The sequence below is a fragment of the Momordica charantia genome (assembly GCF_013281855.1).
Source record: "Momordica charantia cultivar OHB3-1 chromosome 5 unlocalized genomic scaffold, Mcharantia_2.0 BLBB01000005.1, whole genome shotgun sequence".
Classification (NCBI taxonomy): Eukaryota; Viridiplantae; Streptophyta; class Magnoliopsida; order Cucurbitales; family Cucurbitaceae; genus Momordica; species Momordica charantia.
In genome coordinates, this window is record NW_028275163.1 from 8,395,463 (window position 1) to 8,422,963 (window position 27,501).

The following is a 27,501-nucleotide window of genomic DNA, read 5'->3' on the forward strand; positions in this document are numbered from 1 at the left end:
TTGTAATATTTGACACATGTAAGATGTTGTCCAGTTTTAACTTTTGATGAGAGGTAGAGGGCAAGAACGTTACTGATGTGAGTGATTTTTAATTGTGTACTATTTCCTACACGCACAGTTTCCTTACCATTGTATTTAGCCTTCCAATTTAAATTTGATTGGTCCTAGGCGACATGGCTTGAGGGGCCACTATCAGTATACCATGATGGATCAACCACTATCTCTTATGTTGAAATATAAGCCATTTGATGCATTCCATTGTCTGACTATGATTGATGACCCGAGTCATCTTTATTGGAACGAAACCAACAATTTAATGCACTGTGTCCATATTTCCCACAACTTAACGCCTACCTCCTTTGCCATGTGCTCTTCCCCCTCTGAAATTTTGATTTCCTCGGCCATTTCCGTTTCCTTGTGAGTTATATCTGTTTACATAATTTTGAGTATTACCAAAGATAACATTTGCTGTGGAGTTGCCCAACTCAGAGTTTTGTGGTATTACATTAGGGTCTGCTCAAAAGCAACCAAAGTGCCATGGGTTTCTTGCTATGTAAGATTATCTTTTCCATTCAGTTGACATGTGATCGACAAGTATTCTGCATCTAAACCGAAAGTTAGATATAATACTAGAATTAGAAATGAGTTCATCTGCTAGAAACAAATTATCAGCTGTTTGCTTATTTTGAGCCAAATAGTCTGCCATTTTTGTGTTCCCTTTGCGGGTATTTTGCAGGTTAGCTTTTAGTTAGTTGATATGTGCCTTATTGGCTGATCCATATCTGTTTTCTAACGCCTTCCGCATCTCTCTTGAAGTGTTGAGGCTTACTACATCGCTTGCCATAGTTTGCTCCATTGAACTGAACATCCAACCTAAGAGAGCATGGTCGGTTGGAGTCCATCCTTTACATGCGAGATTGACAATGTAAGTAGTTGTTGCACCTTATTTGATTGCAACAAATTCTAAGGGAATTGATTTGGTTCCAAGGATGAAACCTTCAAGCCTTTGGCGTTTGAGGACAACCAAAACCATGGATTTCCACAATAGCTAATTTACTTCACTGCAAGTGCCATATTTAGAGGATTTCCAAATAGTATGAGTCTTCCATTGAAAGACTGCAAAGATTTTTTTGTACTCATGATGATGAAAAAAAAATGTAAGGCTGAGACCAGATGACTATGATATCAAGTTTGTTTGTAGAGTAACACAAATGTTATGGAACTTCTCGTGAAAGTATTGAAGTTTGTAATGAAATTTATAGGTACAAGCTTGTAGGTTGTTACAATTTGAACGCCTTAAAATAATTGCCTATACAATGAAGAAGATTAAGAGCTATATATAAGAAGCTACACCAAATCATATGGAAGAAGTTACAAGACCAAATCAAAAGAGTACTAAATACTTGTTTTAATATCTTGAAGCTTATAGTAATTTCATTTAAAATAAACTCAGCATTTCTTTTTCAGATCAAATCCTTTTTATCTCAATAAAAGAAAAAAAAGAAAAAGGTCATATCAGCCCAGAAATGGCATTCCTGCTGCACGATTTCTTAGGTGGCAAAAAATGTGGCCCACCAATCACCATTGAAGTTGTGTTTTTTTTTTTAAATTTTAAAATTTAAACTACATTTTTTTAAATATTTATTTCCAAAACTACATTATATTTTAAGGAGTTTTATTTTAAAATATATTATTTTACAACTTTCCAGAAGAAAAAGATAAAAAAATGCAGCGGCAGCAATTTTCACCTGGAGCATCGCCCGTGGAGCTCGGAGACTGTATAGAAGAGCTACTAAAGTTCACTCTCCAATCTCACATCGACGGAACCCTAGAGCATGATCTACGGTTGTCCGCCAACTTCTGCTCCCAACTTCTGTATGACGATACTCCTCATCTCAATTCTGATCGCCCTGGTACTAAACAAATATGAAGCCCTAGTTTATGATTTCCTACACGACAAAAGGAATTTGTTCTCTCTGTTGATTTTGTAATTTATTTATTGGACAAATTTCAACCAAGAAAGTACATACAACAAATGTTTGTTTTGACTGCATTTTGGAGTTACAGTGCTGGATTCGGTTTTGTTTTGTTTTTTTTTTTTTTTGTTTTTGCTATTTAGTTTAGTTTCGGTTTCTTTTTAATAATTTTTTTAGCTCAAGTTTAGGTGTTTTACTAGCTAAATTTAGGGGGATCTATTAGTTGATTTTAGGCAAAATAAATTGTCCTGCTTTGGTTTATGTGTTGATATGGTTAACAAGGGGCTTGAGAAATAATATATTCTTTTCTAACTGCAACCTTTCTATGATACTTCAAGATTGGAGAGCTTTGCTTTGCTAGTTTTTTGGGAAGGGACCTCCTTGGCCCTTGTTCTTAGGCTGTTCTTCTGTTCTTTTCTTTCTTAATGAATCGTTTTCTTATCTCAAAAAAAAAGGGGGGGCTTGAAAAATACTTCTTTTTCGCACTCAATGTTACATAGTTTTTACCAGAATGTTCCAGATTGTACAAGAATCTAGCGTTGGCTGTTTGGAAGTCAGTCTCCAAAACATCATGTGGGTCATTTGACAATATGGCATTATTAGATGACTTGGAGAACAAAGAAGAATGGGATGAGCTGATTACCCAAGGAGGAGCTGAATTAGTAAAGGCAAGTGCCTTTAATCATGAGTATTAGTCTCTTGAGTATATTAAGAGTGAGTTCGGAATGCACGTTTAGAAAAAATATTGATTAAGTAATTTCTCTAGAAAGTACTTTAAAGTGCTGTTACATATTCTTAGAATTTATATAAATACTTTTGATTATGTTAAAAATTAAATTAAGAGAATTTTTAACTATTTCAATAATCATGTCAAACACACCCTCATGTTCTCTAGATTGCTGCACAATGCAGGTTCTAAAGACAGTTAACTATGAGCTTCATGTTCAAGAGCCTTTCTTTACTCAGATAAAAGGTACTTCTATAAGATTTCATCTACATTCTTAAACTTGTGTCGGATGGGAATATGATCTTTCTTTTTTCATCCATGGGTAGTCTTGTGATATTCAGTTGGGCTAATTTTCTCATTCAATCTATTATTGGTTCTAGTTAATCTGAAGACAGTGGAAGGAAGATGTGCTGCTGGTGATTACAATCGGTATTGTCAAAAACTTTTTGATGACAAAATTACTTTCCATGGTGGTTGTGTGGTTTTTTTCTTTTTCTTTTTATTTTTCGGGAATTTTAATCTCATTGTGGTCCCTGAGCTTCCAAGATTATTTCATTTTGGTTCATGAACTTTTAGTTTTGTTCCATTTTGGTCCCTAAACTTTTAGAATTTCTATCTTAATCTTTTAAACTTTAAAAAATTAACCATTTTGGTACTTACCTTTAGTTGACCTTTTAACAGATTGCCAGTGTTTGTACTAACATGTTAATATGAGTATGTATTCAGACCGCTTAGGTTGAAGTCAAGTATTGGATAAGCAAATATTATGTGGTAAAATAATATAAATGGCCTTTTTGAATATTCAGGGACTAAAGTAGACATAAGTTCAAGGAATAAAATGATTATTCTTTCAAACTTCAGGGACCAAGATAGAATAAAGCTAAAAGTTCAGTGACCAAAATGAGATTTAAACTTTATAAATCTTTCAATTGGTACATGATTTTCTTGTTGTTATTGGTAGGCAAACTTATAGTGTAGCACAAGTACGAAATTGGACCTTATAAAGTTAAAAAAGTTTGTATTGAACTTGAAAATATAACTCAAATGTGTCAAAGTGCAACTACTCCTAGAACTAGTGTGTTATTTTATTTCTTTTAAGTTTTTTCCCCATCTCCTTTGGTTCAGAGTTCAGCCTGGAGACTTGATACTGTTCAATAAATGTTTGTTGTGTGAGGTTCAGGTATTAACTCTGTCAAATGCAAGACATTGACATTTTCTGCAGCATCCGTTGTTTCTTTACAAACTTCTTAATTACTGCAGGATGTACGTCAGTACCTGTCATTTTCTGCAATGTTGGAAGCAGAGGGTCTTGATAAAGTTCTTCCCGGAGTAAAAACCTTAAAAGATGGTAAGTTTCAAACATATAAATATATTTATTTATTTTTGTATAGGAAATAATTTTATTGATGATATGAAAATTATACCAAAAAAAAAAATGATAAAAACATATCCAATTAAATTGTATAAGAGATCCCAAACTATAATTGCAAAAGGGTGAAATATCTTTACACCAAGATAAGTAAAGCCATAAAGAGTACAGGCTCAAAAACATATATTCTGGTGATTTCTCCATGTCTTGGAAAATTCTAGCATTTGTTTGGTTTCAGAGCAACTAAATGGAAGCTCTATTGAATTTTAGCCAAACGATTTTCTTTGCCTGCTTGAAAGGGTGTTCAGTGAAGATCGAAGAAAACCAAGCAGGGACATTGTTTGGAAAAATTATCAACCAGCTAAAGGCAGAGAAAAAGTGCCTCCATACCTTTAATGAAAAGAGGCACGCAAGGAAGAAGATGTGTGTTTGAGATTTGTTGCAAAGAGGAGACCAGCTTAGAGAGATAAAACCATCCAGGGGCATATTCTTCGAAGGGGATCATGTGTGTTGAGACAAGAATGCCTAAGTTTCAAAATCAAGAACTTAACCTTTTTTGGGCATGAATTCTTCCAGATAATTTTGTAGAGCTCGTTGTTGTTGTTCCCCACACCTGCAACAAGGTTTTTGAAGTCAAAGATTGATAAGAATATTTTCCATTTCTTTCAAGGTTCCATATCCATATATCTGCTCTTTCCGAGAGCCGGAATGAAGAGATTAATGAGAATAATGTTGCCCATTCCCTAATATCTTCATCTTTGAGGTTCCTGCAAAAGTTCATCTTCCAAGAGCCATTTCAGTATCTCATGAATCTGCCACCGTTGCCTCTTTTGTCCCAGATATAGAAAATAAATGGTGAAAGGTAATGAAATGGGGTTCGGCCATGCCGAGTTTCATTCTAGAAAAGGGTTGCTACTCCATTTCCCACCTTACTTGAAGTGTTCAAGTAAATAAGTTTACCTTGTTGAAGAATGGGCTTCCAAGGACCCTTTGAGGATGAAAGGATTTTTCACCCTGACTTTAGATCAAGATACTTTGTACCATATTTTGCTGCTGTAATTTTCCTCCATAATGTAGCTTTTTCAGATTGAAATCTCCAAAGCCATGTTGCTAGCTGTGCTTAAGCTCCTCATACCCAAACTGAAGCAGATGTAGGTGAGTAAATGCAGTTATGCGTGATTACAAGCAGTCACGAGATGTTGTTATGTTGTCCACTTGCATGTTTGGTGCATGGAGATGTTTTCACATCAACTTAGGAATGGTATGGAGTAACTGCAAGGCTAAATGGACAAGGATAGGCAGTTATGTAACTGTCTCCCTAAATGGATAAGTTGGGCTTTGGCTATGTATTATTGTGTAGCCTTTCCACATCCAAACAACAAAGTCTATAAACAAGGCTTAGGTAGTTAGGATATGGATGGTGTAGCCAAGTCCCTCCTAGTGTTAGACTTGAGAGAGTCAAGTTCCTTTAGGGAGTGTTAAGCATCTCATGGAGAGGGAAATCCTTTGGGAAGGGACGTGGTTGTCTAGAATTGAAGTCAAATCTTGGTAGAGACGTTGTAATCCATCAAGGGGGTTGTTCTGATGGAAGACTTCGGTGGAATGTTGTAACCATGTAAACCATAGAGTCAAGTATGTCACAGGGCTTATGACATATGCGTGGATGTAACAATTCCTTGTTCATAGTGCAAATGAAAGAGGCTGGGAGTGAGTTTTACCGTTTGTTGGCTTGTGTGGCTTTACTATCTTGCTTATTACTCATAACATGTAGGCATACATACTAGGTGTCTTGAGCGAGTCGTGTGAATCTTGTGAGACATTGTTATGAGACTCATAACCTAAAGAGAGTTGGGAAGAGTGTTAACTCTCGCACTAACATGTGTAAAGAAACTATGATGTGAGATGGCTAGCCAACACAGGGCCTTGGTGCACGAGGGCAAAAATCTGTAGTTAGGATTTAACCCAATGATACTTGGTTTCATGGATGAAGGACACACCTAAGATTGGAGGAAATACTTGGAGTGAATTTGGGACAACTTTTTAAGGTAGTCCTTTTAAATGAAATATTTCTTTTAAAAGTACTTTAAGGATGAAACACTAAAGGAGTTTGATATAATTTGGATGGTGAAAATTGGTAATTGGTAATTAACTAAAAGCACGTATTAAGTCTTTAAATTGATAGTTAACTAAAACCACGTATTAAGACTTTTAGTATTTGGATGAATAATCAAAATGATATTGAAAATTCTTAAAACACTCCAAAAGTTAAGTTGTTAACTAGTGCCTTTTCAAAAGTTATAACTCACTCCTAGTTTCAATGGACTACGTGGTGAAACTTGCTTCAGGTGTCCAGGTATACAGAAAGTTCTATTCTGAAGAGAAAGAACTGTCCAATGGCGTGCTTGGGATCCATGTCAAAAAATCTGTTGCCCAGCCATTCATTGTTTTGTCCAGAATTATATCTGTGAGTTTGCTTACTTCCCCATTCTTCTCATAATATGTGGTAATAGCTTAAGAGCAGTGTTTTCGAGGCGCAAGGCGCAAGGCGCACCTGGAGGCGACAAGTCTTATAATCGCCTTGAGGTAAGAGGCGATACAAAGGCGACGCCTAAGTGAAGCAAGACGCACCTTAATAAATAATTACAAAATATATATAGTGCATAAATTTATAAAATAAACATAGTTTGAAAAATCAATACCAAAATGGTGTCATAGTAAATGTCAACAAGATACATAAAACAATCAAATTCTATAAGTTTAGTTCCCAATAAAGACAAACAACATTAAAATATATTAGAGTCTAGAATAGAACAACTGTAAATGTATGTGATAAAAAGTCATCATCCTCATCTAAATCTAAATTCTCTTCATCTTGGACGTCCTCACAATCTTCCATTTCCAATTCTTCTTCTTCGGTGTCATCATCATCATCACTAACCACCACCGACACTGATTTTCGAACTCTAGAAGTTGTGGGAGTGGGAATAGCAGGTGACTTTTCTTTAGATCTGGTTGATGTAGATCTAGTTTGGCTTACGGGCTCTCCAACACCACTAGCCTCGGGTATATCTCCCCATGTGAGGTCATCATCATCAAAGACTAACTAATTTTCTTCTTGACTATCTTCTTCTACGAGTGTTCCAATCAACCATTCATTACTTTCATCAATATGACCAAAGAAATCAAATCAAGTTGGTCTTGTAGGGTATAACGTTCTTTTTAAGTGTTTGGTTATATTTTACGTAAATCAAGCCATTAAGACACTTTTGCTCTAACCTACTCATCTTTTTGGAATGAATCTACAAAATTATTAAGGAATTTAGAATCAAAATTGGATTTTTATATCTTCAATTAACAATGGAACAACCAAATTATTTTCACTTACGTGTTAAAAAACACTCCAATTGCGCTCACCGCCAGAAGCGCTGCATGTTAGACTAAGGACTCTCATGGCTAACTTTCGTAAAATTGGAGCGTTAACGCCATAAAGAGACCACCATGAGTTTGCACATATTAAACAAATGATTTAGTAGTTCAAACTTAAATATGTCTATTAAAACTAAAAGTAATAAATAATGTCATTACCCGCTGTCTTAAGACCCCTCGTCCTTACAGCTACACCACTTCTAAACATGCCTTTCGCTTCATTGTACAATTCTAATTCGATTGTACATTGAGCTTGGTCTTCGATAGATGGTATCAGTCGTCCCACAACTTTAATTAGACTATCCATGACCTCAAGGTCTTGCATAATTCTCTCTTTGTTGTCATAGAAAAGAGATGGATTCAAATAATATTTGGTTGCATGTAAAGGCCGATGAAGTTGACAATCCCACCTTTTATCAACAATCTCTCAAATTGGTTTATACTTTGCCTCATTTCCATTGAAACCACTCTTAATCGCCTTTTTTGCCCTATCCATAGCTTCGTAAATATAACCCATAGTCGGTTTATCACCATCAAATAGCCTTAAAGGGCATGATGCCTTCAAAGTATATACAACTGAATTCCAAAACAATGACATCATAACGGTTTTAGTTGCTCTCTTCCCCCTTTGTGTCCTTCGCTCATCTAGAGGTGGTCCATTTCTCAGAAATAAACATCTTTCTCAAATTGGCTTTATTTCTGTGAATACTGGCTAGGGTTAAAAATAAGGTTGCAAAGCGAGTCACTGCTGGTCTTACCAGTCCATGTTGATTAGTAAATTCCCTCTGTCATGTTTAGCATATACAAGTGGTTGTAAATAAAAACACTGCCTTTCTAAGACACCTTTTAACTTGATCGATCTTTCCAATATCCTCTAAAATTAAATCTAAACAACGAGTAGTGTATGATGTCCAATATAGATGTAGTCGTTTTGCTTCTAAAAATTTTCCAGCTAGGACATAGATTGATGCATTATCCGTCACGACTTGGACAACTTTCCTCCTCCAAGCTTCTCTGCTATGCCATCAAAGAGTTGAAAAATGTTCTCTAGTTTTGATGCATGAAGATGCATCGATGGATTCCAAAAATATCGAACCAACAGATGAATGAAATAAAAAGTTGATGAGTGTCCTATCCCTCCTATTAGTCCACCCATTTGACATCAACGAACAACCATTTCTTTTCCATTCTACCTTGTGATCGGCCATTTGATTTTTTGTGTACTGTACCTATTTTTTCAAGTACGTTACTCGAGCTTCATGATAAGTAGGAGGTAACAAACCAGGACCAAATTGCCCCAAAGCTTCTAGCATCAATTCAAAACTTCTTAGGCGAACAATATTTAGAGGAATACCTGCTTGCTAGATCTATGATGAATTGTATTGTATATCCCTCACCTCTTTATCATATTTTTCAGAAATAGTTGATTGCTTCAGCCTCTTTAATCTATTTCTCTATCATCAACAACTTTACCAGGATGTTGAAAAACATATTTATCCATTGGCCCCTTTGATCTCGGTGGTTTTAACTGTGATGGATTATAAGAGCTAGTACAACTTCCTCGACCACTTTCTTTTCCTCTCCAACCGATACTACTTGCATTATCACTTGTTGTGTTTGTTCTTATTCGCTTGTTCGTTGGAGCTGATGTTGATCCACTACCACTACCACCAACTACTTCCACTCATCTTCCTCATCTTCTTCAATCAGAGTTAAATCCTCATACGTTGGGAGGATATTACTCTCTTCCCTTCTTGCGTTTGATCTTGTTGATACCCCTTAAATTCTTCTCTCACATTAGTTGGACATTTCAAACATGCTTTTATATTTCGATTTTCCCCAACCAAATGTTGTGTTGCTCGACAAATGCCACCATTAGAAATTTTTCCACAAAACATGCATTTGCAAGTGTTTGTATTTTTCGGATCATCCAATATGATATATTGCTAACCGGGATGCTTATGTTTGTTTTCACCTTCTGCCATCTTATTATAATTGAAATTTGGAATAATAAAAATTTAAATAAATAAGAGAAATATGAAGGAAAGAACCTTAGTGAAAAAGAGTCACTGTGAAGATTCAAGAAAGAATTGGTGTGAAATGAAAGAGATGAAAAAGAATAAATAAGGTAAAAGAATTAAAAAAAAACCAGAAATAAACCTTCGAAAGCCGGAGTAGGAGGGGGCGACGACAACAGACGGAGGAGGAGGCGGCAGTGGCGACAGACAGAGGAGGAGGCGGCGGCAGCGACAGATGGAGGCGACGATGGTCGAAGATTGAGGGTGAAAGTCGAGAGGTAGAGAATTGAGAAGTTAGGGTTTGGAAGTTAGGGTTTGAAGATGTAATTTGTGAGGGAGGATTTCAAACGTATTTAAGAAAAAGAAAATAAGGTAGATCGCCTCGCTTCGACGAGGCGATTGCCTTGCCTCAGGCGAGAGGCGTACCAAGGCGAGTGCTTGGGCACCTTTCAAGGCGTAGTTGGGCGAAATTGCCTTGCCTCTCGTAGGAGGCGAGCACTCGAGTGCGTCGAATCACTGTTTAAGAGTTAAGGTTTTGTAGTTTTCATTTAATTTGCCGCCTCCAAATTTTAGGATGGAAAAATTATATATAAAAAAGTTGACCATTCCTAAGAATAATTGTTTGGCTGCACTCGTGTTTGGTGAGATGGAACATGAGTGAAACTAGTGCAGGTGAACAATCGAACAACATACATTTGGAAGAAATCTCATTTATTTTTAACATCTTTTTTACTGCATGACTAAATTATTACAAACTTTTAGAAGGGTTTAAATTATATTGTTTCAAATTTAAAAGGACAAAGCTAAATTGTTAACTAAAGTTTAGAGTCTAAAATTAATACTTCACCAAAAATACAGAGACAGAAAGTGTTTTTTTCTTTTTTTTGTTTTTTTTGAACTCTATTTAGTTTATTGTGCTAAAATGGTAAGAAAAAAAAAATAAGAGAGAAACTAAGGGTGAAATCTGAAAACAAAGGATTCAATGAAAAACAGATTTGTATTTCTTATTTTCATATGTGTTTGGTAACATATTTAGAAATTAAATCTCAATTTGTGTTTAGTAATATATTTGCAAATAGTTTAGTTCAATCTAAAATAATATTAATTAATTTATTAACATTTTTGTTATAAATTTTGTAGAATTATTATATAATATTGTATCTTTTATAATAAATTATAGTTTACATATTTTAATAATAAAAAAACTAAATGAATTTATAATATGAAATAATATATTTATAAGTTTTTATATATTTTTAATGTAATTCATTATTTTAAAAGTTTAAAATTCAAAATTTGAAAACATTGGAGATATAAAAATATTATTTTCAGAATTTCCACTATTTGAATAACATAATTAACAAATCTACCTGACCAATAGATTCATGAACAAGATTGCTTATCAAATAGGCTTTTAAGTCTCTCTTTCTCCCTACCCCTTTTGACCTGCCCACCATTAATTTTATATATTAAAAATCCCATTCACTTTTGGTTATCATTAGGACCAAATGATATATATTTTTTTGACAAATTTTAGTGGGTGGGCAAGTCATTAACACATGATCAAGTTGGAGTAGGTAAAGATGCTGCTTGTTTGGTTCAGGGTTTAGGTTACAAGGGCATTCAAAACCTTATTGCCTTTCCAAACACAGAAGAAGAAGCAGTTTAGGGATTAATTTCAACTGCTAAAGCCAGTTAGTTTGACTCTCTACATGAATTTAAATGTGCTTGCTACTTATTATGTGTAAAATCCTTGCATTGCTTCTCATTCTTAATGATTATTATAATAACACCAGCACTCTGTAGTTGTTAACTTGAGCATAGTTCTAATGATCTTAAACTTAAAGAAAAAAAATTTGTTACTATTTTTCTTGCATATTCATTTGGTGGACTAGTATGTAATTTGTTTTGGTTGCTTGAAGATATAGTAATTTTTCTTAAACCTCAAGATTTTACATCTTTAGTTGAATGGAATTCTTTTTATAATAATAAATAGAAGCGAAAGAAACTGAACCGATTCGACAAATTGAATTTAATCGAGCTGGTTTGGTTCGATTTAGATCATACAAATCGAACCAAAAAAAATCCGATTTGGTTTGTTTTTAACCATAGTATCAATAATAGGGTTTCCCTTTCTTTCAGCGTCTCCCCCACCACCCCCCACGATTTAGCCTTACGATGACTCATGACCACGACTAGGGGTGAAACTTTTTCAGTTCAGTTCAATTTTCAGGCAGGGAAGAAAAATCGAAATTAGTTTGATTTAAAAGGGATGAAAACCGAATTGAATCGAAATGAACCGATTCAACATCTTTTTTATTATTATTTTTAACGGCCATTACCTTTCCATTCCAAGGAAAAAAAATGAAATTGTATTGATGACCTCAAATAAGTGTTTTCAAGGCGCAAGGCGCACCTCAAGGCGATATGTCCTTTGATCGCCTTGAGGCGAGAGGCGATAAAAAGACAATGCTTGATTGAAGCAAGGCGCGCCTTAATAAATAAATAAAAATTATATATATAGTGCATAAATTTATATAATAAACATAGTTTAAAAAATCAATACCAAAATAGTGTCATAGTAAATGTCAAGATACATAAAACAACAAAATTCTTAGTTCCCAACAAAGACAAGCATCATTCAGAAATACTGGAGTTTGGAATAGAACAAAAGTAAATGTAAGTGATCAAAGATTATCTTCCTCATCTAAATCTAAATCCTCTTCATCTTGTACATCCTCACAATCTTCTTTTTCTAATTATTCTTCTTTGGTGTCGTCATCATCATCACTAACCAGCACTGGCATTGGTGTGAAATGAAAGAGATGAAAAGGAATACATAAGATAAAAGAATAAAAAAAAAAGAAACCTTTGAGTGAGAGTGAACGTTGGAGGAGGAGGCGGCGGTGGCGACGACGATGGTCGGAAACTGCAGGTGGGTGAGTTGAGGGTGAAAGTTAAAGAGGCAGGGAGTGAGAAATTAGGGTTTGGTTATTTCTTTTTTTTTTTTTGAGGCAGAGAGAAATAGAATAGTTTCTAAACCTATTTTTTTTTAAAGAAAGAAAGAAAATGAGGCAAATCGCCTCTCGCCGTGCGCGTCGAGGGAGTGCCCGATTGAAGGTGCTCACTTGAGCATCTTGTAAGCCGCACCTGGGCGAAATCGCCTCGTCTCTCGCATGAGACTCTGGTGTGCCTTGAAATCACTTCCTCAAACTTGTTTGTGACAAACAATGTTGAAAGGTGAAGATGATCCACATAACATCTATTATTGAAGTTCCAAAGATAATGCCTTAAATTTTAGACATATTCGGTAATATTTTAAATATCTTTTCTAGTAAACAATCGTTCCAATATTGAGGTTTATAAAATCCGAACAAAAAAGTACATAATGTTTTCGAATCTATTGTCATAGGTTGAATCTCGATTTTCGTCATAATGACTCCAATTATATCACTAAACTTTAAAACTCTGCAACCAAAAAAAAAAACAGAACAAAAAACAAAAGCCAAAACAATAATTATTATTTAATATTTAGCATAAAATAAAATAGAAATAAACGATATTTGAGAGTAGAAATTAATTTTGCAGAATCGAATTTTAAATTTTAAAAATCAACTTCCATCTTCTTACATATGCTTGAGTATTAAAAACAATTAGTTCATTAAGATTCACATAACAGAATAAATAAAATTTCAAATAAATATTATAATGACGTTACTTCTTTCCTTCATCAATTTCTTCACCCATATCATTGAGAGGTTTAGATTGAAGCAAATCTTTTGCAACCCATATCATTAAGAGGTTTAGATTGAAGCAAATTTTGTGAAAAAATAAGTGCTTTTGATTTTTGAAGAGTTAATGAACTCCTAATAGAATTCAACACCCGTCCTCTAGTACTAAAAGCGGAATTAGATGGAACAGTAGATATAGGAATCCTGTAGATGTTTTAACTACTTGTGGCTAATAAACTTAAATCGAGTAGGATTTACCTTCCACCAGTTTAATAAATCAAAATCCTTATCCTCAGTACAAGTCTCATCTAGATAACGAGTCATCTCTGTTTTTTCATCATCTTGATCTTTTTTCTTACTTTGTTTATATCTATTATGAACAACAACACATACCTTATAAATTCTAATTTCCACGAGAGATACTAAAAGAGATAGATGTTATTCACTTTGACAATTTGATACTCATGTGGGTGTAGATGATTGTGTCTGGGGTGTGTTACTTTGACCCTGACATTCTTGTATGATAGTCATCACATAATTGACTTTAATGTTGCTTCAACCTTATTTGTCCACAAATTTGCACTTTTTTTCTCCAAAAATTCATGAAAGCAATAACTCACATAATTTAACTTACATGTAGGGTCAAGAACAACGACAACATATGACAACAAATTGATCTTCTCACTTGTTGGTACACTTCAATACTTGTTAAATTTTGCTTGCATGCTTGACGTCAGTTTACTCTACTAGACATTTTTATATAAAGAATATTCACGAATCATTTTCTGAACCAAACACATTTCATGGAAAAATATGTTCGAAGCCAAAGATATGAATGTAGAAAATTTTAGAGTAATATAAGAAATTTTTTTTTATGAACCTTATAAATACTTTTGCATTATCCAAATTCTCATTAGTAGGTCTGTCACCTTCTGCAATATAGTTCATGATCCTCTAATCTTTCAAAAGTTTTTTGGAACTTAATTGCTCCATCCGACATAGTGAAGGTTGAATTTGCTTCGGGTTGGGACATCCATAGTTAGACAACTCTTTGTTGAAATGTCATATTCTCTAGCGAAATCTTTAAATGTTTGCAATATTGAAAAAGATGACCTAACATGCTTCACAACATTTCTAATACGAATGATAGATACATTCAAATCCTTTAAAGCATCACAACCAACCAAATTCATGATATGAGTACAACATCTAACATAGAGAAATTCACCATCTTACACCAACACGTTTCTTTCATTTAGCTTTCTAATCAAATATGTCATTGCTTCATCATTTGAGATAGCATTATCAATGGTTATCGTAAAAATTTTATCAATGTTCCAACTTTGCAAGTATTTTTAATTGTTCTTTCTACTGTAACTCTTTTATGATTAGTTATTTGACAAAAGTTTAAAATTCTTTTGTGTAAGTTCCAATCATCATCAATGAAATAAGTTGTTATAATCATATAATTAATATTTTGAACTGAAGTTTAAGTATTAGTTGTTAAACAAACTCGTTGACCATTCCTACTTGAAGAATTTTTCAACCTTTTTTTCCTCAATGATGTACAGTTGAAAACAATCCTCTGCAACATTGATTCATAATGGAATTACAAATTTAGGATTCAATGCCTTGCAAAATTTATGAAATCTTTCGCTTTCAGCGAACTTAATGTCAATTTATCTCATATGTCCATACAAGCAAGCATCGTTTTACAATTCTCTTGATTAAACGATGTAGCTATCAAATTAGTTTCAGGATCCCCTTCTTGTTCAACATAATTCTCTGTATACTTCTTATATTTCTCTAGGTGTTTTTTCAAATTTGTTGTTCCCTTTCTTTTATAATCATATGCATATGTAGTTCTACAATATTTACAAGCAACTCTAGGAAATTTAAGATCCATATCCTTCTACCCTAACAAAATATTCTCATACATCTGAATCTTTAGAGCGTTTTCTTTTACCAAGCAATCTTACTTACTACTGGCATCAAAGTTAGGATCATCGTAGAGATGTTTACATGTACGTTAGAGATGGTCGTTGGTGCCACTGAAGATAGCCACTGTCGTTGTTGGTGGAGATAATAATAGAGAAAGGGAAAGGGGGGGGGGGGGAGGGAGGGTCGTGGTCGTGGCCGTGAGTTGTCGCAAGGCTATGCTGTGGGTTGGGGGACGCTGAAAGAAAGGGGAAACCCTATTATTGATAGTGACTTAGTTGAAAACAAATTGAACCAAATCGAACAGAATTTTTTCGGTTCGAGTCGTGTGGTCATTTAAATCGAATCAACTTGAATCGGTTCGGTTCGATTTGTTTCTTTGAATCCTAACCATGACCACGACCCTCCCCTCTCTAACCATCTCCACCAGCGACAACAGTGATCATCTCCATCGGCAGCAGCGACCATCTCCTGCATGTAGGAGATCTCTAGAGAGAAGTCATCCTTCTACCAATTTTCCCTTTTCTTTTTTGAACCTAGTTTCTTTTATTTCGCTTTCCTTGCCTAGTTGGGTAGATTTCAGTCATACTTGTTTTTTCTAATTATTTTTAGGCTTATGATACAATTCTAATTTAATTCAGCATCTCAATTGGGAATTTTTATACCCTTGAGCTTTTTCTTTCCTTGTTCTTGAGAGTTGAACTCGAAAATGATAATCCTAACCTTGTTGCTAGTAGTAAAGTAGGATTATTTGGTAAAAGAAAACTCTCTAAAGGTACAGTTCTACGAGAATATTGAGAATATTTTGTTAGAGTAGAGGATGTGATCTTGAATATTCTAGAGTTGCTTGTAAACCTTGTAGGGCTACATATGCATATGATTCTAAAAGAAATAGGACAACAAATTTGAAAAAAGTACATAGAGAAATGTAAGTAGAATACATAGGATTATCTTGAAAGAGGAGAGGATTCTGAAACTAATTTGATAGCTATATTTGGTTATTTTAGAGAATTGTAGAATGATGCTTACTTGTATCGACATATCGGATAAATTACCGTTTAAGTTTGCTGAAAGTGAAGGATTTCATAAATTTTGCAAGGCATTGAATCCCAAGTTTGTAATTCCATCACGAATCACTGTTGCAAAGGATTGTTTTCAATTGTACATGATTGAGAAAAAAAAGTTGAAAAATGCTTTAAATAGAAGTGGTCAACGAGTTTGTTTAACAACTAATACTTAAACTTCAATTCAAAATATTAATTATATGATTATAACGACTTATTTCATTGATGGTGATTGGAACTTACACAAAAGAATTTTAAACTTTTGTCAAATAACTAATCAGAAAGGAGTTACAATAGAAAGAACAATTAAAAAATACTTGCAAAGTTAGAACATTGATAAAATTTTTACGATAACCATTGATAATGCTATCTCAAATGATGAAGCAATGACATATTTGATTAGAAAGCTAAATGAAAGAAACGTGTTGGTGTAAGATGGTAAATTTCTCTATGTTAGATGTTGTACTCATATCATGAATTTGGTTGGTTGTGATGCTTTAAAGGATTTGAATGTATCTATCATTTGTATTAGAAATGTTGGGAAGTATGTTAGATCATCTTTTTCAAGATTGCAAATATTAAAGATTTTGCTAGTGAATATGTCATTTTAACAAAGAGTTGTCTAACTATGGATGTCCCAACACGAAGGAAATTCAACCTTCATTATGTCGGATGGAGCAATTAAGTTCCATGAGAATTTGGATAATGCTAAAGTACATATAGGGTTCTTGAAATTTTTTTCATATGTTACTCTAAAATTTTCTACATTCATATCTTTGACTTCGAACATATTTTTCCATGAAATGTGTTTGGTTCAGAAAACGATTCATGAATATTCTTTGTATAAAAACTTCTTGTTGAGTAAAATGACGTCAAACATGCTAGCAAAATTTAAGAAGCATCGGGATATAACAAGTGAGAAGATCAATTTGTTGTTATATGTTTTTTGACCTTATATGTAAGTTAAATTATGTGAGTTATTGTTTTCATGAATCTTTGGAAGAAAAAAGTGCAAATTTGTGGACAAATAAGGTTGAAGCAGCATTACATTGTCGATTGCGTAGTGACTATTATACAAGAATATCAGTGCCAAAAGAACTTCACCCGCAAACACAATTGTTTATACCCACAGAAGTATCAAGTTGTCAAAGTGAATATCATCGTAACTTTGCACTTTAAGGCCATCATTAACTTTTTTTGGTTGCAAACAAGTTTGAGGCCATCATAACTTCATAAGTTTTTTTTTTTTCTTGGAATGAAAAAGCTTGAATGAAAAAAAGTATGATGTTGATTCGAATTGGTCCACTTCGGTTTGATTTGGTTTTCGTCCCTTTTAAACTAACCAATTTCGATTTTTCTTCCCTTCCCTAAAATTGAACCAAACTGAAAATTTCACCTAATAATAGTTTATCTTTAGTTGTCGACGATAAAAATAAATATATTTTAGTGAAAGGAATTCGGATAAATGACTTTTAGTTAAAAATTTGTACTCTTATTTGACTATGTTATATGAAGTGTTTCATATTGTTCTTATCGAAAAATTCGATAATCACAATAAGTCTTTGAGAACACTACAAGACAAGGTCTTGCAAAAAGGAGTTAGAACTTTGAAGATTTTGTTAGTGCAGGATCGAGTGAAAAAGTCTTATACTTAATGATTGAGCCAACACTTCGTACTTCCGATTTTTATAGATTTGTCAAAGTTTGATTTATTCAATTAGATTGGCATTTCATCACTGCACTTGTGGAGCAGTAGAGGCTGGAGACTCACATGCACGATAACTCTCCAAGATATAGTGGTGCAACTCGTGTTACCGGTAGATGGTGAGCCAGTAACAGGATCGGTACATTACGATTGAAAAACCACCGTCAATTATTACTTAGTGTGACTCCATGCGACTCCTATATTAAAGGATCTAGACTTAGCTTACCATGGTTGGCTTCATAGTTCCGCAACTTAGATGACAATTCTGACGAGGACACCATTGCTACATATGCTCGTGCTTACATTTTGCAACTTATCGGTTGTAGTCTATTTGTCGATAAGTCTAATAACTTGGTCCACTTGATGTTCCTTCTATCGTTGGCTGATTTTGAGATTGCTGGACGATTCAGTTGGGGAAGAGCATGGTTGTATCGACATTTATGCAAGGCATGTCGATCTGATTCACGAGACATTGCTTGTCCGATCTTACTCCTTCAAGTATGGGCTTGGGATCGATTCCCAAGCATGACTCGAGCTCGTCGCCACATCGCGGATCATGAGATAGTGGGACAACCATTAGCTGCACGGTATGCCTATCTAACTATTTCATTGTGCCATAAAGTTAATTCTTTTAATATATACACAACTTTACAAACTTAGAGTATTATTGTAGGTGGAGAGATCAATTTTGTGTTACAGAATTATCGACATATGTATTGGTTCAGTACAGATACATGTTGGATCTTCTGACACCGGGATCGGTATGTGTTTAAATATTTAAAATTATAAATATAGCTTGATTGACTTTTGACATGATATTTTTGCCTAAAGATTTTAGATGATTTGGGAACCATATAATAAAGGATTTGCATCCCTACCAGATTACTATATGGTGCACAGTAAGTCCACTTATTTGTTTTTATTTTGTTGAGTGACATCATCCAAATAGAGTTCCTAGGCAGTTCGAGATGAAACAATCAATTCTAGATGTTCTTAGTTGGGATCCAAAGATACATGACATAGACCTTCGACGTCGGGGATGACAGGACCATACAACACCTTTTGTGGCTAGGTGGTGGATTCGTAGAGATTATATTGCTATTAGTCCTCCGGTGGACGATGATGGTGATTGCGATCTCGGATACATGAGTTGGTATTTGTCAATTACTAGACATTATATTACTCAAGAATGAGTTTGGTGCTACGGTATGTTTTTCAATTTGGCTTTACAAACTATTTGAATTTAAATATATATTTATTTTAATTCATTTTCTATGCAGACTACATGTTTTGAACAAATTAGTATCATCTCATCGTCAGAAGATATTAATAGCTTTTGTACCACTGGTGAGAGATATCTTCAAAGGCTTCATCAGTAGTGGTCTAGAGTACCTACACCTACTCACTACCCCTGGCGTAAGGACATCGTCAAATAGAGAAGGATGCTCCAAACGAGCCTGCCATTCCTGAACCTGAAGTTATGTATCATAATGTCGATGATCTCCACCTTTCACACAGACACAGGATGAGGCCAGCCCATCCACGCCTATGGTTATGATACTGACTCTTGGTTTGAGCTAGGTTCACACACCAGTACAGTATGGTTATGGCGGTCATGGACGTGGGTGTGGAGAGTATGGACAATACATCAACCCTAATGAGGATCAACAGACACCGAGAGCTCGTCGTCGACAGTCACATCGTCATCGACGACCTCTCCAATGTGAGACATATTAGATAGATTGATAGTCTATAACGCTTAATTTTGGTTATTCAGCTTTACCTTTTAGATATTAATTAATATTTTATTCATATAGTATTGATAAATTAACTATAATTCTCTAATTTTATTTAAATATATTTAAATCAAATTATAAAATAAATATAGCAAATAACTTAAAGAAGTAAAAAAAAAAACAATAATATTGGTTGGAGACGACCAAGCTATGTAATTTAAAAAAAAAAACAGCGTGGCGGTCCATGCTGTTTAATAACGAACTTGGTCGTCTCTTGACGACCAGTCTTTGCCACAGAGACGATCTGTCATTTTCAAAACATTATTTTTGAAAATAGTTTGAGAAATTGACATATATTTTCGTAATAACTTTGTCATTGTTAAAAAAAATCCAAATTTTAAGAGCCAAACTTATAATTAAAGTAAAAAAAATTACAAGATTGTATAAGATGTGCGAAAGAGACATTTCTCACTGTCGCACGTGGGAATATATACAGAAGCTTGTCATCTTCTTTCTCCACTGATTCAGTATTCATAATATTCTAAATAAATAATAATAATAATAATATTCCAAATCTTGTCCACTAATTCAATATTCCAGGATTTGGATTCCTCACGTCAAACTTTTTCATGAATATTGTCATATATATCCCTTTACCATCATATTTACAAAATTATTATTGATCACCAAAATGTTACAAAATTCAATCTCTCTTTTTTTTTTTTTTTTGTCATTTCTAAAAGTATTAACCATTCAAATAAAGGATGAGTTTGATGTTTTTTCTTTTATATTTTAATTTTGATTCCTGGTCAAAAAGATAAAATAAACTGAGTTTGAACCTAGGTGAGAGTTTTTAATACATTAACATTATTATTATTATTATTTTTTCTCTCTCAGTTGTCAAACATTTAATGACGATGAGTATAAGTTAGGTCGGTTAGAGATCTAAGTATTTTCCCAATTTAACATAAACATAGCATGTAGCAACTTGTGCATAGGGTTGGCAACGAGGTGGGGGTATCTCTATCCCCGTCCCCGTCCCCGAAAATTTGGGGGCGGGGACGAGGTGGGGAATCTCCGATCGGGGATGGGGTCTTTGTGGGGAACCCGTGTCCGACCTACAAGTTTTTTTTTTCAAATTTTACACCAAGAAGTTGCCGGAACTAAGTCGCCGCTGCTGGAACTAGGTAACCGCCAGTAGTGTGATTGTTGAAAAAGTTGAAAGAGTGAAGGTTGAAGGAAGGGGGCTAAAATACAATAAGAAATTAGGGTTAGAGGTTTGAATTTTGAAAGAGATAGGAGTTGAAGCATTGAACTTGATGGGCTTGAAGAATTATAAAAGTAATATAAAATTTAATAAATATTATTATTATTAATTTATATATATATAAATAAATAAATAACTAACGGTCCCCCGTCCTCGTCGGGAACCTGATTGGGATCCCGAGTTTGACCACATGGGTACCTCACCTGATCGGGTCGGAGATTCCCCGGTTTGACCCGTCGGGGGATAGGGTCAAATCAGGGAATCCCTGATCCCTACCTATGCATAGCTCAACTAGTTAAAGCTGTTGGATTTTAGCAAAATACACATTAGAAGAGTAAAATGATGATCTCTAAGTGCTAGAAGTTGTCCCACATCGGAAGGGTAGAATGGCAGGTGTGTTCCAACTAGGAGCTCGTGGGCTTGAGTTTTAATCATCCCAATTGAAATATTTAAGCCTGGTATGTTTTGTGTAATTGGGGTCGAGGGGGGAAATATGTGATTGTAATAATTTTTCAACCGTAGATTTTCCAGTATGGGTCGTGGTTTTTCTCCGATTTGGAGTTTTTCCACGTAAATTCTTGTGTTTTATTTATTTTATTGTTTTATTTAAATTTCTCAGTCATTTTCTACTTATTCCTGCGGTAGAAGTAGGTAATTTTTTCCCATCAAAAGCATGTATCCCGACCAAAAGGTTTTGTCTTCAAATCCGCACATCTACGTGTTTATTTAGCTAGATTGCATAAATTATATAATTATTTGATTATTCTGCACAATAACTTTTCTTCGTGTTAATCACTCTTTGCATTGAATGTTTGATTTCTCGTCCTTCTTGAATTACTTTTAAAATCAAAAAATTGGTAAACAATCTCATTTACTCGCCTAGTGTTGTAATTCGATCCTACCGTTAATTAAAATAATAATAATAATAATACTCTTCAAGTACCACAAGAAATGAAGGGAACACTTTCTAATATTGGTTCAATCTTTCTTTTATACTAGTTTCCTGTCAGATTCTCTTACAATTTTTTATTTTTTTTAATATCATGTATGTCAGTAGATCTTGAAAAAATGTTGCCTATTATTTATTTAATCTTACTTTGAATAAGGACAATCCATAGTTTTTGTTGGAAGCCTTTTATATTTAGATTTGGTTGCTTCCAAAATCTTCTTTCCAAAAGAGATATTACTTTTCCAACTAATTGAATGGTCCAAATTTTGCCCTTTTTGGTCATGAGAGAAAAAGAAGAGAGATTATGCTTTGCTTCTCTCTTTTTAATAAAGAAAAAAAATTATTGTCTCAAGAAAAAGATATTCATTTATTATTTATTCTCCATTATGTTCACTATTGTTCTACTATAGAAAAGTAATAATAAAAAAATAATTCCAATTAATTTATTAATTTGGATGTGCAAATTTGGACTTGGAAGTAAGCGTAGAGATCCATCAAGATCCTTAATCATGTTGCAATTTTTTAAGCAAATTTTAGTGTTTAATTTTTCCTATCATATATTTAAGAATATATAAATGGGATGACAGCCACGCAAGATCGGAAAAAGAATAGAGTAGAATATAATTAAATGTTAGTAAATTATTGAATATATTAAAAATTAGAGTAAAAACGTCTCAGAATTTGAGAATAGATTTTTATTTGATTCACAAGTTTAAAAACACTCGTCTTTGAAAAATAATTCTAAAAGATTTTTAATATGTTGACGTGGCATCTAACCGATATAACTATATTTATTTATATTGTTTTTAACTCAGGTGACATTGTTTTCGTTTGAAAATTCTAATCAAAGTGATTTTGATGTGTCAAAGCGAACATAGTTCAACGTAATTGACATATGTTTCGAACTAAGAGGTGGTAAATTCGAATCTCCTTCCCAACATGTTATACTAAAAAAAAGTGACTCCGATAGTCCACCATCCCAAAGCAGAAGCAAGCAACGGCTGATTCTGATTCTTGGCTTTCTGAAATTATTTTCCCATTTTTAGGTTTATTCTTTCCTTTTTTTTATTTTATTATCTGATATAAGATTTTATGGTTGAGAGTTGGTTTGGTAATTTGAAAAAATTGATGATATGGGGGCATTCTTGATTCTGAGGTTCGTGATTGGTTTTGCTTTGGCCCTGCCAATCAAAATAATTAATGCTTTGAGGTATCAAAAGGACTTGGCTAAACCCCATGCCAATCCCAACAAACAGGTATTTTCTTTTTAATTTGAAAAAAAAAAACTACCATTATAAATGTAATTCTAGGTTCTAGATTTTCGTGCTGTGGTGGTATCTAAATAAATTAGTGGTGCGAGGTCATGAGTTTGAAGCACCTCCTACTTGTTATACTAAAAAAACGTGGAATGGGAAAGAAGGAGACATTTTGAGTACTTGAGATAGAGGAGAGGAAAAATATGTATTTCCAAAGCAAAAATAAGAATTTATGACGATGTTCACAGATTCTATTAGGCTCTAGTGAATGCACACTTGAATTTGAAGTTGTGTTAACCTTGGAGAGCAACCGACGTACGTACAATTTTTCATTGTTGTGGTTATGTCAAAATTGTTTTCAAGGTAGTGGTTCATCCATAACGCACAACAATCGTTTTCTTCTAATTTCTCAATTGATCCTGACAAAAATGTCAGATACCTTAGGGACATTTTACAACTATTGTGTTTTATTTTTTCCCGGGGACTTACAATCAAATAGAAATTTATCATTAAATTTAAAGATAAAAAGTGTATTTTACCTTAAGAAATTATTTTTAAAAATTTGAAAATGGAGACGCGGGACAAGACTTATTTGAGGGTATAATGATTTCTTTTCTTCTTTTAAGAAATTGAGGGTATAATGATTTCAACCTAACTTTATTGTTTTTAATATTTCTTCCCATTAATATTAATACCTGAGCTTATCATCCACCTTCCTCCTTCATTTTATTTAATTTTTAATTTTATTTCTCTCCTTTTCAAAAAAAAAAAAAAAGAAATTATTTTTTTTAATAAAAACTTAATTGTAGTGAATGTCCTTGATCTAATGAAAAATTATGTGAGGGACGTGAAATTTTATATTTGAAAGAGATTAAAAATTGTATCTGAACTATGCATCTAATGATTATGGAATAATTTTTTGTTTTATATAGTTAGTTTCAATTTTCTTCATTTTAAAATTTCCAATTATACTCTCAATCTTCTATTTTCACCAACTATTTTAATAAAAAAAATATACATGAGACATTTTTTATTCCTTTTTTTTAAGGAAGATGAAGGGATAGATGCAAACTAGGTTTAAATTTTGTAATCCTTAAACTTTGCAACTTATTTTATTTTAAATTCATAAATTTTGGTTAAATTACAAATTAGTCCCTATACTTAAAAACGTCTAATACATTCTTAAATTTTCAATTTTGTGTTTAAAAAATTCATAAACGACACAAAATTAAAAGGTTAATATTGTATCACACACAAAATTCAATTTCATATATAATAAATCTATAAATTTAAACAACATGTAGCGTGGAAATTCAATCCTATGCTATGATAAGATCAATTTATAGAACATAAAAATTTACAACAAAACATAAAAGTTAACTTACAAATGAACAATCGAACATCGATCAGATGAAAAGATCATAGGTTCAAACCCGGAACTAAGAAACAAAGGAGAAGACTAAAAAAATTGTGATGTTTTCTTGAGTGGAGATGCGGCAGATGCAGCAGCCGCCGCCCACTGCAGCGTCCATATTCAATGGAAATTAAAAGCAACACAGAAAAAAACGAAAACAAAAATGCGAAAATAAATCCTCTTTCCATCCGTCATTAGATTACCACTTCTTTTTCTCCTTCCGCGCATGGTAAATTTTCCCTCTCCTCTCGCTCTGGATTTCTTTTTTCCTTCTCTAATTCTTCATTTCATTTTCTGCTGATCCTTACTCTGAACTTTGTTCTGTGGTACTTTGTGTTTGATTCGCTATATGCTAAATGAATGGCCGCCCATTTTGAACTGAATAATTTTGCTGACCACGACCCTTTTGATTGCCCTAAATTTTACTTTGAATCTGGAAATGGAGACGCCTTCTTGTTCCCTTGATTGATCATGCCCATGAGTTTTGAGATCAGGATTTGTAATTGCTTCGATTGCTTTTACAATGTTTGATTTCCTTGTTCTTGTTTCTCTATTTCTCTCGGGAAATGGATGTTGAGAGCGGTTGATTTGCAGTTTCTACTTTTAGGGATTTAATAATGTGTGGCGTGGATTGTTCATAGTTCTTTTTGGGTTTGATTTTGATCTTTGCTATTAACCTCAAGAACAGATGGTGTGTTGCAAAATTCAAGTTCATGTTAATCCCTGTTTGGCTGTGGAGCCTATTTCTTTTGTCTGATCTGAATGTTGCTTTTGTTACAAAATGCAATTGCTTTTTTACAATTATTATAGCTGCCATTCATTGTACTACTTGTAGGCCATGTTTAAGATCCCGGATCATCAAGTTGCTGGCCATCAAGCCAGTAATGGAATGATTGGTCCTCTTATAGATGATTCGGGGCTCTTCTTCAAGCCTCTGCAGAAGGACGACCGGGGATCGAAGGAGGTCGCTTTCTACAAATCATTATTTTCAAACACCAGTGTTCCAGATAACATTCGTGCGTTCTTCCCGGCCTTCCATGGAACTCAGCTTATTCCTGCCTCGGACGGTTCTGGCTTGCATCCCCACCTTGTTTTGCAGGATCTCGTTTCGAGTTATGTCAATCCGTCGATTATGGATATTAAGATTGGTTCCAGGACTTGGTATCCACAAGCTTCTGAGGATTACATCCAGAGGTGCTTTAAAAAGGATAGAGAAACGTCCAGCTTGGCTCTGGGGTTTAGGCTGTCTGGTTTGCAGATTCATGTGAGCCAAAAAGTTGGATACTGGAAGCCAGAGAGGAGATCTCTGCAGAACTTATCGGCCGAGGATGTTAAGTTGATTCTAAAGAAGTACGTTTCTTCAAACGCTCCAGATTCTGATGCCGATGAACCCGATTGCGTTTTTGCATCATCAGTTTATGGTGGTTCAAATGGAGTTTTGGCACAACTATTGGAGCTGAAGACATGGTTTGAAGATCAGACGATTTACCATTTCTATTCTAGCTCAGTGTTGATGGTGTACGATAAGGAAACCACGCTGGAAACTAAGTCGAATGCAGCAATAAAACTCGTTGACTTTGCACACATCGTCGAAAGCGGAGGTGTCATTGATCATAATTTCTTGGGCGGGCTCTGTTCTTTGATCAAGCTTATCTCAGAGATTTTGAGCGATGGACACAACTGCCCGGCCAAAACTTGCCCGCCATGCTCTGATGAGGATTCGAATGGCAACAACCACAGGTGAGCAGAATATTAAGGTTCAAACATATTGTTTATGGAGGAGGATTAAATCAGTCTTCCAATCCTGAATAATAATCCCACATGCTTTATCATATGAAATAAAATTTTCTGACTTATTGGGACTTACTGGATTCAATCTGTTGAGTCATTGATCAGCCCTTTGGCCAAATTGGTTTCTTAAGATTTCTTTGTAATTAATTTCATGTGGGTTCTTTCATTTCTGCAGCCTTGAAAGAGTTGAACCAATACTGGTTGCTTAGTTTGTTTTGTTTTGTTTTGTTTACTGTTGTTTCTGCATTATTTCATACACAGTATTGTTTTAAATCCACAGCAGATCTTGTTGTGCAGATAATAAATTATTGTTGGTTTTTTGCTTTTATTGTTTTGGAATATTGATGGATGTTCTATTTACTTTTTGATGAGCACAATTGGGAATAAATGGTGTACTTCAAGAATATATTCTGTAAGGATGTGATGGAAAATGAAATAGAGAAATAGTACCTGGGATTTGGTTCTTAAGGCCTGAGATTTGGTTCCTTTAAGGGGCCGTTTGGTAATTTCTTATTTTCTGTTCTCATTTTTTATTTTAAAAGCTTTTAGTAACTGTTTTTTTTTTTAAATTGAAAGGAAAAATAAAAACATGGTTAATAATCATTTCTTGTTTTTAGTTCTCTAAATTTTAAACTTAAAATTAAAAAGTAAAGGTTTTATGTAAAAATTAATTTTTCAAATTAAATATTCAAAGTTTTCATATTATTTTTTTTTCTTGATATTGTTTATGCATTTTGCAAGTAAAAAGTGATAAAATAATATTTTTCTCAATAGAAAAATTGAAAATAGAAACTAGAAACAAGAAATTTGATTCTATTATTTTAAAAATTTCTATATGACTTTAAGATAAAGAAGAGAGGGAATAATTATGAAACGTTTATATTTCTTTAAAAATTGAAAATGAGAAACAATTCCAATTTGGTTTCTAATTTTTCACCGTACATAATTGTTGTGTCATGTAAGATTCATTAGCTTGACATCAACAATGCATTTTTTTTTATATATGTAAGTATTTGGGCCAGTTTACACATACCTCAACTAATTTCATGGGACAATCATCTGATCCTACAACATTTGATATCGGAAAACACATGAATTACTAATTATAATATCCTTTACGCCATGTGCCTAGGT

General features: G+C 33.8%; 2 protein-coding genes across 17 annotated transcripts; both read left to right on the top strand.

Annotated features, from left to right (window-relative positions):
• The first annotated feature begins 1,695 nt into the window (after positions 1-1,695).
• LOC111015172 (RNA-binding ASCH domain protein) lies at positions 1,696-19,791 on the top strand. Of its 15 annotated transcripts, none has more exons than XM_088123766.1 (11): positions 1,696-1,913; positions 2,487-2,644; positions 2,889-2,949; positions 3,084-3,132; positions 3,829-3,883; positions 3,964-4,051; positions 6,385-6,536; positions 18,348-18,541; positions 18,628-18,715; positions 19,001-19,160; positions 19,235-19,791. In XM_088123766.1, exons 1-10 carry the CDS (start codon positions 1,727-1,729, stop codon positions 19,145-19,147), a joined length of 1,179 nt encoding a protein of 392 aa, XP_087979892.1. In that variant the 5' UTR covers positions 1,696-1,726; the 3' UTR covers positions 19,148-19,160; positions 19,235-19,791. The 15 variants fall into 15 exon arrangements, 12 of the variants coding, with proteins under 12 accessions (XP_087979892.1, XP_087979893.1, XP_087979894.1 ...); XM_088123767.1 differs by having other exon boundaries at positions 6,418-6,536; XM_088123768.1 differs by having other exon boundaries at positions 2,580-2,644.
• A 3,349-nt stretch (positions 19,792-23,140) lies between these two features.
• On the top strand, positions 23,141-26,695 carry LOC111015224 (inositol polyphosphate multikinase beta). Of its 2 annotated transcripts, none has more exons than XM_088124668.1 (2): positions 23,141-23,162; positions 25,412-26,695. In XM_088124668.1, exon 2 carries the CDS (start codon positions 25,415-25,417, stop codon positions 26,318-26,320), a length of 906 nt encoding a protein of 301 aa, XP_087980794.1. In that variant the 5' UTR covers positions 23,141-23,162; positions 25,412-25,414; the 3' UTR covers positions 26,321-26,695. The 2 variants fall into 2 exon arrangements, with proteins under 2 accessions (XP_087980794.1, XP_022145873.1); XM_022290181.2 differs by lacking the exon at positions 23,141-23,162 and adding an exon at positions 24,603-24,805.
• Positions 26,696-27,501: the final 806 nt, after the last annotated feature.

Coding starts and splice junctions, on each gene's coding strand:
- LOC111015172 (XM_088123766.1), top strand. CDS start 1,727: ATGCAGCGGCAGCAATTTTCACCTGGAGCATCGCCCGTGGAGCTCGGA. Junction 2,950..3,083: donor TTTCTTTACTCAGATAAAAG/GTACTTCTATAA, acceptor TATTGGTTCTAG/TTAATCTGAAGACAGTGGAA. Junction 3,884..3,963: donor GTTTGTTGTGTGAGGTTCAG/GTATTAACTCTG, acceptor TAATTACTGCAG/GATGTACGTCAGTACCTGTC.